The sequence below is a fragment of the Eucyclogobius newberryi genome, unplaced genomic scaffold (genome assembly GCF_026437365.1).
Source record: "Eucyclogobius newberryi isolate DKJ021-1_F unplaced genomic scaffold, fEucNew1.0.hap1 SCAF_16, whole genome shotgun sequence".
Classification (NCBI taxonomy): Eukaryota; Metazoa; Chordata; class Actinopteri; order Gobiiformes; family Gobiidae; genus Eucyclogobius; species Eucyclogobius newberryi.
The window spans coordinates 33,515,498-33,530,039 of NW_027315790.1; the positions used below are offsets into that span (position 1 = coordinate 33,515,498).

At 48.3% G+C, this 14,542-nt stretch overlaps 1 protein-coding gene across 1 annotated transcript; it reads right to left on the reverse strand.

Annotated features, from left to right (window-relative positions):
- Nucleotides 1–1,044: 1,044 nt before the first annotated feature.
- On the reverse strand, nt 1,045–7,488 carry LOC140361542 (uncharacterized). The gene is made up of 5 exons (XM_072447253.1): nt 7,155–7,488; nt 6,656–6,829; nt 6,154–6,307; nt 4,767–5,554; nt 1,045–3,058 (listed from the first exon to the last, which is right to left on the reverse strand). Exons 1-5 carry the CDS (start codon nt 7,486–7,488, stop codon nt 1,467–1,469), a joined length of 3,042 nt encoding a protein of 1,013 aa, XP_072303354.1. The 3' UTR covers nt 1,045–1,466.
- Between the last annotated feature and the right edge of the window lie 7,054 nt (nt 7,489–14,542).

The following is a 14,542-nucleotide window of genomic DNA, read 5'->3' on the forward strand; positions in this document are numbered from 1 at the left end:
GAGGTCGGTGGCAAACTCCTCAGTGGCTCCGGGGGTGGATGAAATCTGCCCTGAGGACCTAAAGTCTCTGGATGTTGTAGGACTGTCTTGGCTGACACGTCTCTGCATCATCAACATGGCGTGGCGGTCGGGGACAGTGCCTCAGGACTAACAGACCGGGGTGGTGGTCCCTCTGTTCAAGAAGGGGGACCAGAGGGTGTGTTCCAACTACAGAGGGATCACACTCCTCAGCCTCCCATAAGGTCTATTCCAGGTCCTGGAGAGGAGAATCTGACCGATAGTGGAACTTCAGATTCAGGAGGAGCAGGTTTAGGTCCTGGAACACTGGACCAGCTCTAGACTCTCCATCGGGTGCTCCAAGGTTCATGGGAGATGTGTTCATTGCAGTCAGACCTGTTCCCAGTGCATGTGGGACTCCTCAGGGCTGCCCTTTTTCACCGGTTCTGTTCATAGGTTTTATGGACATCATTTCTTTCCTTTGCTCTTAGGCTGTGTCCCCAGCTGTTGTGTTTTGTGTGTCTTTAAAAAGGAAAATTCAAAAAATATATATAACTAATTTAAAAAAAAAAACTCAAAAATGATCTTCTAATAAACTTTTTCAAAATGTTTTTCAGTCAGGTTTTAGACCTCATCACAGCCCTGAGACTGCTGTCCTCCTGAACACTGACACGGGAAAAGTCTTAATTCTGTTGGATCTGATGCTGCTTTTGACACTGTCCATCATGGGGTCTTCTCACAGAGACTAGAGGACTGGGTGGGCATCACTGGCCCCGCCCTAAACTGGTTAAGGTCCTATCTGGAAGACAGGAAGTACTTTGTGTCTCAGACCACATGCCCCTGACCTGTGGAGTGCCCCAAGGGTCAGTCCTGGGACCCCTTCTGTTCAAACTCTACATGCTGCCGTTAGGTCACATGACACGCAGTGAAAATGTGTCACAGTGATGCAGACGAGTCAGATCTATGTTTCCCTGACGACAGGTGACATTAGGTAAACCAAAACGAGTGAGTCTGTGGTGAGAAGAAAACCTTTATTTGTCCCACAAACTGTATTTTAGAACAAAAGGCAGAAGTAGAAAGACAAAAAGCATCAAACAAACACTAAATACACAAAACTCTCCCAGCGTCATGAGCAGAGCAAACACAAGTGCTGCTGTAAATGGAACATAGAACCCAAGGCTCCTTTGTTCTCCTGAGTTTGCACTGATCAAAGGTTCTATTACAGACTGAACAACTGTAAGGTTCGTCTGCTGCGTGAACGTGAACACTGTCACTGAAAGAACAGCTGCAAGAGCCACAAACACTCAAAAACAAAAGAACTCATGAACTTTCAGCAATATTAATTAAGGAATGTTTTCTTGGTGTTACTTCAAAAGTTCATGGTTCTTCTGGTCAGGTGTTGTGGAGGAGGAACTGGTTCTGGTTCCTCTGGAGAACTCAGCTGAAGGTTCCTGTTCAGTGTCAGAACGTTACGGTCTGTCTCTGTGAAGGTGATTGTGTCTGATGAGAGAACTTTGGTGTGCAAATGCTTTATTACAGACTGAACAGCTGTAAGGTCTCTCTCCAGTGTGACTGTGCATGTGGTCGTTGAGGTTACATTCACGGACAAATGTTTTCTTACATACTGGACAGCTGTAAGGTCTCTCTCCAGTGTGAGTGTGCATGTGGTTGTTGAGAGTACCTTTTCGGGCAAATGTTTTCTTACATACTGAACAGCTGTAAGGTCTCTCTCCAGTGTGAATGCGCATATGGTCGTTGAGATGACTTTTGTGGGCAAATGTTTTCTTACATACTGAACAGCTGTAAGGTCTCTCTCCAGAGTGAGTGGTCATGTGGTTCCTGAGATGAACTTTTTGCCTGTATGTTTTCTTACATACTGAACAGCTGTAAGGTCTCTCTCCAGTGTGAGTGGTCATGTGGTTCCTGAGATGAACTTTTTGCCTGTATGTTTTCTTACAGACTGAACAGCTGTAAGGTCTCTCCCCAGTGTGACTGCGCATGTGGCGCCTGAGACAACCTTTACGGGTAAATGTTTTCTTACAGATGGAACAGCTGTAAGATTTCTCGCCAGTGTGAGCGTTCATGTGGTCGTTGAGAGTACCTTTAAGGGTAAATGTTTTCTTACAGATGGACCAGCTGTAAGGTCTCTCGCCAGTGTGAGCGGTCATGTGGTCGTTGAGATGATCTGTACGGGTAAATGTTTTATTACAAACTGACCAGTTGTAAGGTCTCTCTCCAGTGTGAGCGGTCATATGAGCCACTGTCTCCATCTGTGCAGTTGAACTTCTGGCTGGAGGTTCCCAGTTTTCATCATTGTCAGTGTAAGAAGAGTTCTCAGTGTCTGAGTGTAACTGTGGGTCTAAGCTGATGTCTACTCCTGCTCCTCCTCTTGTTCCTCCTCCTGCTCCTCCACACTGCTCTCCCTGTGTCTCTCTGTGCTCTTGTTGGTCCTCTGAGTTGAAATGCTTTTCTCTTTTGTGCTGGCTTTTCTTTCTGCTTGTTCGTGTCTGGAGCAGTGAAGAGCTGTTGGCGGTTTGACCGCGAGTCTTAAAACATGTGTTGGGATGTTCTTTTATATCAGAGGTTTTATTATCGACTGGACAGCTGAAGGGTTTGTCTGCTGAATGGTCAGTTTTAGCATCACACAGTGAAAATACATCACTAATAATAATGTCTGGAGTCTCTGATCTCAGTTCCGCTGTTTCCTCTTTTATCTGAGGAGTCTCTGGGTCTTCCTGCTTCACACTGAGCTCTATCTGAACACCTGCAGGACCGGTCTCCACCTGAACACCTGCAGGACCGGGCTCGACCTGAACACCTGCAAGACCAGGCTCCACCTTAACATCCGCAGGACCGGGCTCCATCTGAACACCTGCAAGACCAGGCTCCACCTTAACATCCGCAGGACCGGGCTCCACCTTAACATCCGCAGGACCGGGCTCCACCTGAACACCTGCAAGACCGGGCTCCACCTTAACATCCGCAGGACCGGGCTCCACCTGAACACCTGCAAGACCGGGCTCCACCTTAACATCCGCAGGACCGGGCTCAATCTGAACACCTGCAGGAGAGAAACAACCAGGTAAGAAACCCACTTAGATTGGACCGTCCTGATTGGAGACGGAGCGATAAGTCACGTGATGCATAAAAAGATCAACTCACATTCTTTTCCCAGCGCCACTGTTTCTGAGATAGCGTCACTCATTCCTAATGTTTTGGGTCACACTCTTCATACTTGGCACATAAATAGACAATCCTATGAATATTTGATATGTGAAATATCAGGTAGATGGGAGTGGTGGTCTTGAATAAGCCATATCTGCCACCAATCAGGCGGTGGGGCCGCCTGATTGGTGGCACCTGAGTCACATAAATGGTTTGCACTGAGACTCTTGTTTGGTTTCTGTTCAACGTTGGTTCCAGTTATAGTATACTTAGTACTTTTGTTATGGCACTCGTTGTTACTTTATTATGTTCATTTGTTGTAATAAATTATCTTAAACGGCCCGAACGTTTTGTAGTCATGTTCCCCACACTTTTCTTTGTTTTGTAGCGTGCTAATGAGCCAGGCTTGTTACAATTTCAGATTCACTTCATAGGCCCCTCAACTGATACTAATAACAAAATATACACTTAAGGGGGTCTATCAAATAAAAAATATAGCAATATACACAAATTCAATAAGTTAATATCACAAGCTCCACAATAGGCTACTAGCAGAAAATAGTTTCATTATGCATAACTATTAGGGCTGGGAATTGCTGGGTACCTCACGATACAATACGCGATACACGGCTCACGATACGATAATACTGCGATATGTTGATACTGCAATTATCGATATATTGTCTATAATAACTCGATATCATATGTTACAAAAGGCTCTATGAGATACCGTCATGCTGAGCGCTGTGTGCAAGGTGTGAGAGGAGAGCGAGAAGAGAAGTGTTGCGTCGGAGTCATAGTTCGCCATCAAAGTTTTGATAAGTTTACAGTTTAAATTGGCAGTTGTTTCCCTTCCTGTGATAAGACCACACACACCCACATAATATACCCTCTGGCAAACAAGATGTAAAGAAAAGCAATCAATAAACTCAATTAAACAGCGACTCTTCATTTGAGTTCTACACATGTAAACAGCGATCCCATTTGTGATTGATTTTGCTCTTGCAGGAGAAGATGGCAGCTTTGCCTGGAAAAGGGAGTTTACAACGGGCTGTATCGGCTTTGAGGGGCTTTCTCACACAGCTGCGGGTGAAGCCGCGAGAGTGGGCTGTGTACTTGTTGGTCGTGTTTCCAGTGTACCGAACTTTTGAAACGCAGTTATTGCATGTTGTATAGTCCTTTTCGAGCTTTGTACCATCTGTGCTGAAATAGAAGCCGAAGTGAGTCCATACTTTGGACTTAAATGTTGCTGGTGCATCTCGAAAACTTTTGTTTTCTTAATCTGACGGTTAGCACTAGATCATATAGGGAATCGGGACGGAAGCATGGACGGAAGTTACTAAATCCAAGATGGCGGCGACAGCATGGCGGCTTTTTACAATGTTAAAAGATCGATACATGACGAGAACGTATCGATAATCAATCGCGGGAGAAAATATCGTGATGTATCGCCATATTGCCATCGATATATTGTCCCACCCCTAATAACTATCTTACTATCAAATTAAAACTGCATCCGGACAAAAGATAAACTGTAAAGTTATTGTCAAAAATGAATAATTGTGATGAAATAACAGAGTTTCCTCTCTCACTTGTACCAGTACCTGTAAACTTGACAATGTTGTAGACACCATCAAGACGCTTGGCTTCTTCCAGCAAATGACCATCAACATCAGCTTCTGGTGACTGAGCAGTTCTCTTTGGACCAACACGCTTTTGCTGATGAGAATGTTCTAATATCATGGGTGTCATGACAAAGGCACCTTGGGTTTTTTCTCTGTGAGGACGATTCTGTTCCACTGAGCGCACTGCAGTTGATGGCTGCACCATGAGGCCGTTTGTATGGTGTGTGGTACCAGCGCCGGAGATGGTTTCCTCAGCTGTTAGTCCAAGGGCCAGTGATTTTGGTGTTTGTTTATAGCCATCAGAAGCAAGATAGACTATATCTTGGCATATGGACAGAAGCTCGAGTTCAATCTGTTCTGACACTTCTTGTAATTCGCCCAAAGTAGGATCTTCTGATGCTCCCACTATCCAGGCAAGGAGGTTAAAAAGTTCTTGAGGCACGACATTACGGACACTGGTGACATTAAACTCCTCAGAAGTAGGAGGCCGTGTCCACTGAACACCTGGCTTTTGTTTAACAGCATTCTTGATTGCAATTCCAGCAGAGAACAGTGTGTGGAGGAGGTCTCTTGGCTCCTCGTCTAGTCCTGAAGTCACATGCTCTGAAGATCCTAAGTCACTTTCTGATGCAGAGTCTAAATCATCTAAAACAGTCCCAGTTGAAAGTGTTTCCACAAACACAAGTTCACTCTTATTTCTCAGAGTTGGCTGATGAAAGGTGATCTGAGGATAATCAGCTTGAGTCCTTGACTTGAGCTGGTCGTTCCTGTAATTAAAAAGTACTGGTAAGTGTCATGTACAACAATTCTGTGGAATGCTGGAGAATGAGATTTCAAAGATAAAAACATATATTGACTTCAGATATTCCCAGGTCAAGGCCCATTCCTACAGAACTGCATTGATGATGCTCCAATGTGTTTTGGATTAGGAACATGTTTCATGGAGCCACAAGTTCATTATTCAGTCCAAAACTAAATCTTACAATTGAGGCTCTTTGAAAAGGACTTTTTCCTGAGCCGAAAATCAAAATCAATTCAATCGCAAAATATCTCTTTACTACTAGTTATATTCAATAATTCTCTAATAAAATGATGTGTCCCTTTAATTGGAGGCATCTAATGACTCAAATAATGGTCTTCTGACTCTGTAAAATGCATCATAGAATGACGATTAGTTTACAAGTAAATAACACTGGTCAATAATTAAAGCAACATCTCAGGACAATAAGAGGATAAAAATATCAAGATTCAGTGGCTTGATTAAAATTGAAATATTCCATAATATAAATAGTTGAATTCTATCAGGTGTAAGTTCACCTTCTGTAACTAAATGTTTTGGGGATGTAAATGTCTCATGAATACAAACCTTCCTGTTTCAGACTGATTCTCAGAAAGGAATCTAGTATATGCTTTGTAGCAGCTGTAGTGATATCTGGCCTCCACTGCTACACAATCTTTCCCACGGATCTGCATCAAAATGGTCTCGTCGTGCTTCAGCTCTGCTGCCTCCCGTAGTCGTCCTGAAAAATGTCATTCAAATTCAATAAGGACTAAGCCCACTATTAATACAAGTGCAATGTATAAATAATCCCATGTGGGCCTAGTGGAGACATAGGGGTCTGGACTACCACTACTAGAGCTCAGTCTAAATGTGTTTGAAGTCTGCTGTAGGCCTTAATGTGACTGCCTCACTTACAACAACATCACAAGTTTTCATCTACTTTTGCTAGAATTTATGATTGTTTTTATTGAGGGAAGAAAATACATTAGAATAGTAAACATATACCTCTGTACCAACAAACATTGGAATACGAGACTAAAACATTGGAGATATTCAAAGATTTAATGACACAAAAATACAGACTTACCGCAATTTTCTGTTTCTGCTTTGGCCAATTTCTCCTTCGCTCTCGTTCCCTCGACCGTTGTAAATCTTTCCTTTTTCTTACAGACCAAACAGACTTCAGGAAGAATTGATGAAGATCCCTGAATTTCAGATTTCAAACACAATCTCTCAGGGGAAGGTCCTGCAGCAGCACTCTCTGGAAATAATATTGATATAGTTTATTATTGATGCACTTTTCAACTTTACATTTTGACATCATTGTATCATCATTACTGAAAATGAACATGATGACGTGTCCCCAATATTTGGAATTTGATTTCCCCCAGGCCTATAAGACAGCAGAGCTACACTAGGCCTAGTCATAGAAATGCATTTTAACTTATTATTTCTATATCTTTGGACTTGTTGGACAAGACGTCACGACTGCCACTTCTACTGCAGACTAGGCCAGGGTGCAGGGGACACACGTGTTATACAAAGAACACGAGCAGTGTAGCAGACATAAACTGAGGTCTACTCACCAGTACAACCCGAGTTCTGTTTCTCTAGTCTCTGCTTGGCACAGAGCAGCTGTCTTTTGTCAGTAAAACGTTTGTAGCAGGAGGGATGATAGCAGGGGAGCGTTTCCAGTTCACCGTACTCACTGTCCAACATGTGGACCATGTGCAACACGGCGTTGTTCTCTCTCCCTTTCAGCGAGATCCACTCTTTTGCGATCTTCCTGAATGTGTCCCATCTTGTTTGAGTTATAACGCAGCTATTTTCCTCACAATGATCTAAAATATGCATACAGCAAGCAGGATTTTCACCTGGATTCAGCGATGCACGCCGCCGCTTTGGACCGGGCGCCGCCATCTTTGTTTACCATCTTCTTCTTCTTCGTGTTGTTTTATGGCGAGTGGCACTCATCGTTTAGGCGCATTTCCGCCACCTGCTGTTCGCGTCTCACTTGATGCTATGTCTATATTCAGTGCTCACCCAGTCCATCATAAAGAGTCCTCATTCCCTTAACATCTGGTGCAGTTCTTCCCCAGTGACATCTTTAACGTCCCAAAAAGCCCTCGCTGCTTCAAGAATTACATTTATTCGTTCCAACTTTCCCTGAAGTCCACATGCACAATTTATGACCATAATAATGAAGGCCAAAAATGTTTTTTTTATCCACAGAGATAAAACCTTCAGCTCATGTCAGCTTGTTTTCAGTCCTCACTTTACACACTTTCCCCTGTAGTTTCCTCCTCGGGCAGCTCATGATGATTCTCGTTACAGCGCAAACATTTTATAACACTTTCCTCTTCCGCACACTTCTCACATTCACAATCATTCTCTCCACATCTCGCACATCTTCTCTTCCTTCTACACACTGCAGCCACATTCCTGACAGGAGTAACACCTGACAGGTGCTCTTTCAAAGGCCTGACCTGGAGAGCTTACATGATCCAGGTACAGTTTGGCAGGTAATGACTCACCAAAAAAGGTCACACTAATAAACTCACTTTCCTTTCTCCTTCCGTTCACAAATCGAGACCCTTTAACCTCACAGACATCAGCAACACTCAAAACATCTTTTCACTCAACATAATACACCATTTATTACACCTTTCTCTCTCTTTTTTCCATCCAGATCAAACACTTCACACAAGCACTTCCATAGTTCTCCATCTTCAGGGCGATATCGCTCTGATCTTTATTTGTGCAGTGAATAATCACATTCCACTTGTGACATCACTTCACCCGACTCTTCCCACTTCATGTTGATCATTGAAGACTTCGTCCTTTCTCGTCCTTTCTCGTCACACAAATCATTCCAACCGCATATTTTTTATCTCATTCACATTTTTACAAGTTTCTCTCAAGGAAACCTCGTCCTTTCTCTTCCTCTCATCTTCAAGTAACTTTTACTTTTACTTTTACTGTCCTCCACCTGCTTTAGAGATCCGACCGTCTCGCTCGGTGACCAGAGAGACACTAGAGGGACGACACGAGAGACACTGGAGGGACGACACGAGAGACACTGGACGACACGAGAGACACTGGAGGGACGACACGAGAGACACTGGAGGGACGACACGAGAGACACTGGAGGGACGACACGAGAGACACTAGAGGGACGACACGAGAGACACTAGAGGGAGGACACGAGAGACACTGGAGGGACGACACGAGAGACACTAGAGCGGTAACACGAGACACAAGAAAGATGACACAAGGGACACTAGAGGGACTAGAGGGACTACACGAGAGACACGAGAGCAACAGGTACGACATAAGTGACACTACAGTGACGACACAAGAGACACTAGAGTGACCGCTACAACACGAGAGACACTAGAGCGACGACGCGAGAGACACTAGAATGACTGCGAAGACACGAGAGACACTTGAGGGACGACACGAGAGACACTGGAGGGACGATACGAGAGACACTGGAGGGACGACACGAGAGACACTAGAGGGACGACACGAGAGACACTAGAGGGACAACACGAGAGACACTGGAGGGACGACACGAGAGACACTGGAGGGACGACACGAGAGACACTGGAGGGACGACACGAGAGACACTAGAGGGACGACACGAGAGACACTAGAGGGAGGACACGAGAGACACTGGAGGGACGACACGAGAGACACTAGAGCGGTAACACGAGACACAAGAAAGATGACACAAGGGACACTAGAGGGACTAGAGGGACTACACGAGAGACACGAGAGCAACAGGTACGACATAAGTGACACTACAGTGACGACACAAGAGACACTAGAGTGACCGCTAAAACACGAGAGACACTAGAGCGACGACGCGAGAGACACTAGAATGACTGCGAAGACACGAGAGACACTTGAGGGACGACACGAGAGACACTGGAGGGACGATACGAGAGACACTGGAGGGACGACACGAGAGACACTAGAGGGACGACACGAGAGACACTAGAGGGACGACACGAGAGACACTGGAGGGACGACACGAGAGACACTGGAGGGACGACACGAGAGACACTGGAGGGACGACACGAGAGACACTAGAGGGACGACACGAGAGACACTGGAGGGACGACACGAGAGACACTGGAGGGACGACACGAGAGACACTGGAGGGACGACACGAGAGACACTGGAGGGACGACACGAGAGACACTGGAGGGACGACACGAGAGACACTAGAGGGACGACACGAGAGACACTGGAGGGACGACACGAGAGACACTGGAGGGACGACACGAGAGACACTAGAGGGACGACACGAGAGACACTAGAGGGACGACACGAGAGACACTGGAGGGACGACACGAGAGACACTGGAGGGACGACACGAGAGACACTGGAGGGACGACACGGGAGACACTGGAGGGACGACACGAGAGACACTAGAGGGACGACACGAGAGACACTAGAGGGAGGACACGAGAGACACTGGAGGGACGACACGAGAGACACTAGAGCGGTAACACGAGACACAAGAAAGATGACACAAGGGACACTAGAGGGACTAGAGGGACTACACGAGAGACACGAGAGCAACAGGTACGACATAAGTGACACTACAGTGACGACACAAGAGACACTAGAGTGACCGCTACAACACGAGAGACACTAGAGCGACGACGCGAGAGACACTAGAATGACTGCGAAGACACGAGAGACACTTGAGGGACGACACGAGAGACACTGGAGGGACGACACGAGAGACACTGGAGGGACGACACGAGAGACACTGGACGACACGAGAGACACTGGAGGGACGACACGAGAGACACTGGAGGGACGACACGAGAGACACTGGAGGGACGACACGAGAGACACTAGAGGGACGACACGAGAGACACTAGAGGGAGGACACGAGAGACACTGGAGGGACGACACGAGAGACACTAGAGCGGTAACACGAGACACAAGAAAGATGACACAAGGGACACTAGAGGGACTAGAGGGACTACACGAGAGACACGAGAGCAACAGGTACGACATAAGTGACACTACAGTGACGACACAAGAGACACTAGAGTGACCGCTACAACACGAGAGACACTAGAGCGACGACGCGAGAGACACTAGAATGACTGCGAAGACACGAGAGACACTTGAGGGACGACACGAGAGACACTGGAGGGACGACACGAGAGACACTGGAGGGACGACACGAGAGACACTAGAGGGACGACACGAGAGACACTAGAGGGACGACACGAGAGACACTGGAGGGACGACACGAGAGACACTGGAGGGACGACACGAGAGACACTGGAGGGACGACACGAGAGACACTAGAGGGACGACACGAGAGACACTGGAGGGACGACACGAGAGACACTGGAGGGACGACACGAGAGACACTGGAGGGACGACACGAGAGACACTAGAGGGACGACACGAGAGACACTGGAGGGACGACACGAGAGACACTGGAGGGACGACACGAGAGACACTAGAGGGACGACACGAGAGACACTAGAGGGACGACACGAGAGACACTGGAGGGACGACACGAGAGACACTAGAGGGACGACACGAGAGACACTGGAGGGACGACACGAGAGACACTGGAGGGACGACACGAGAGACACTGGAGGGACGACACGAGAGACACTGGAGGGACGACACGGGAGACACTGGAGGGACGACACGAGAGACACTAGAGGGACGACACGAGAGACACTAGAGGGAGGACACGAGAGACACTGGAGGGACGACACGAGAGACACTAGAGCGGTAACACGAGACACAAGAAAGATGACACAAGGGACACTAGAGGGACTAGAGGGACTACACGAGAGACACGAGAGCAACAGGTACGACATAAGTGACACTACAGTGACGACACAAGAGACACTAGAGTGACCGCTACAACACGAGAGACACTAGAGCGACGACGCGAGAGACACTAGAATGACTGCGAAGACACGAGAGACACTTGAGGGACGACACGAGAGACACTGGAAGGACGACACTAGAGAAAGTAGAGCAACAGCTACGACATGAGTGACACTACAGTGATGACACAAGAGACACTAGAGTGACCACGAGAGACACTTGAGCGACAACACGAGTGACAGATTGAGTGGCCGCAAAGAGACGAGAGACACTAGAGTGACAGCGAAGACACGAGAGACACTAGAGTGACGACGCGAGAGACACCAGAGCGACAACACAAAAGACACTATAGCGACGACGTGAGAGACACTAGAGTGACTGCAAAGACACGAGAGACACTGGAGTGACCGCAACGACACGAGAGACACTAGAGGGACAAACAGAGACTCTAGACTAGATTGACATCGAGAGACACTGAGTAGAGCGACAACACAAGAGACACCAGAGTGACAACACTAGAAAGACTAGAGGGATGACACGAGAGACACTAGAGCGGCAACACAAGAGACACTAGAGGGACCGCTACAACACGAGAGACACTAGAGCGACGACGCGAGAGACACTAGAATGACTGCGAAGACACGAGAGACACTTGAGGGACGACACGAGAGACACTGGAGGGACGACACGAGAGACACTGGAGGGACGACACGAGAGACACTAGAGGGACGACACGAGAGACACTAGAGGGACGACACGAGAGACACTGGAGGGACGACACGAGAGACACTGGAGGGACGACACGAGAGACACTGGAGGGACGACACGAGAGACACTAGAGGGACGACACGAGAGACACTGGAGGGACGACACGAGAGACACTGGAGGGACGACACGAGAGACACTGGAGGGACGACACGAGAGACACTAGAGGGACGACACGAGAGACACTGGAGGGACGACACGAGAGACACTGGAGGGACGACACAAGAGACACTGGAGGGACGACACGAGAGACACTAGAGGGACGACACGAGAGACACTAGAGGGACGACACGAGAGACACTGGAGGGACGACACGAGAGACACTAGAGGGACGACACGAGAGACACTAGAGGGACGACACGAGAGACACTGGAGGGACGACACGAGAGACACTGGAGTGACCGCAACGACACGAGAGACACTAGAGGGACAAACAGAGACTCTAGACTAGATTGACATCGAGAGACACTGAGTAGAGCGACAACACAAGAGACACCAGAGTGACAACACTAGAAAGACTAGAGGGATGACACGAGAGACACTAGAGCGGCAACACAAGAGACACTAGAGGGACCGCTACAACACGAGAGACACTAGAGCGACGACGCGAGAGACACTAGAATGACTGCGAAGACACGAGAGACACTTGAGGGACGACACGAGAGACACTGGAGGGACGACACGAGAGACACTGGAGGGACGACACGAGAGACACTAGAGGGACGACACGAGAGACACTAGAGGGACGACACGAGAGACACTGGAGGGACGACACGAGAGACACTGGAGGGACGACACGAGAGACACTGGAGGGACGACACGAGAGACACTAGAGGGACGACACGAGAGACACTGGAGGGACGACACGAGAGACACTGGAGGGACGACACGAGAGACACTGGAGGGACGACACGAGAGACACTAGAGGGACGACACGAGAGACACTGGAGGGACGACACGAGAGACACTGGAGGGACGACACAAGAGACACTGGAGGGACGACACGAGAGACACTAGAGGGACGACACGAGAGACACTAGAGGGACGACACGAGAGACACTGGAGGGACGACACGAGAGACACTGGAGGGACGACACGGGAGACACTGGAGGGACGACACGAGAGACACTAGAGGGACGACACGAGAGACACTAGAGGGAGGACACGAGAGACACTGGAGGGACGACACGAGAGACACTAGAGCGGTAACACGAGACACAAGAAAGATGACACAAGGGACACTAGAGGGACTAGAGGGACTACACGAGAGACACGAGAGCAACAGGTACGACATAAGTGACACTACAGTGACGACACAAGAGACACTAGAGTGACCGCTACAACACGAGAGACACTAGAGCGACGACGCGAGAGACACTAGAATGACTGCGAAGACACGAGAGACACTTGAGGGACGACACGAGAGACACTGGAAGGACGACACGAGAGAAAGTAGAGCAACAGCTACGACATGAGTGACACTACAGTGATGACACAAGAGACACTAGAGTGACCACGAGAGACACTTGAGCGACAACACGAGTGACAGATTGAGTGGCCGCAAAGAGACGAGAGACACTAGAGTGACAGCGAAGACACGAGAGACACTAGAGTGACGACGCGAGAGACACCAGAGCGACAACACAATAGACACTATAGCGACGACGTGAGAGACACTAGAGGGACAAACAGAGACTCTAGACTAGAGTGACATCGAGAGACACTGAGTAGAGCGACAACACAAGAGACACCAGAGTGACAACACTAGAAAGACTAGAGGGATGACACGAGAGACACTAGAGCGGCAACACAAGAGACACTAGAGGGACGACACGAGAGACACTAGAGCGGCAACACGAGAGACTAGAACGACGACACGAGAGACACCAGAGTGACCGCGATGACACGAAAGACACTAGAGCGACAACACGAGAGACTAGAACGATGACACAAGAGACACTAGAGTGACCACGAAGACACAAGAGACACTAGAGCGACCGCTACAACACGAGAGACACTAGAGCAACGACGCAAGAGAGACGCAGCGACAACACGAGAGACACTAGAGCGACGGCAACGACACGAGAGACACTAGAGCGACGACATGAGGGACACTAGAGCGACCACTACGACACGAGAGACGCTTGAGGGACTACACGAGAGACACTAGAGCAACGGCTACGACATGAGAGACACTAGAGCGTAGTTACATCCGTAACCGTTTTTATCGCTAAAACTACGCGTCCCACAATGCCGCCGGTGGCCCAGGGCTCTGCTGCACTGCTGTGTGAGCTGCCCCTCCCCCACAGGGCTCTGCTGCACTGCTGTG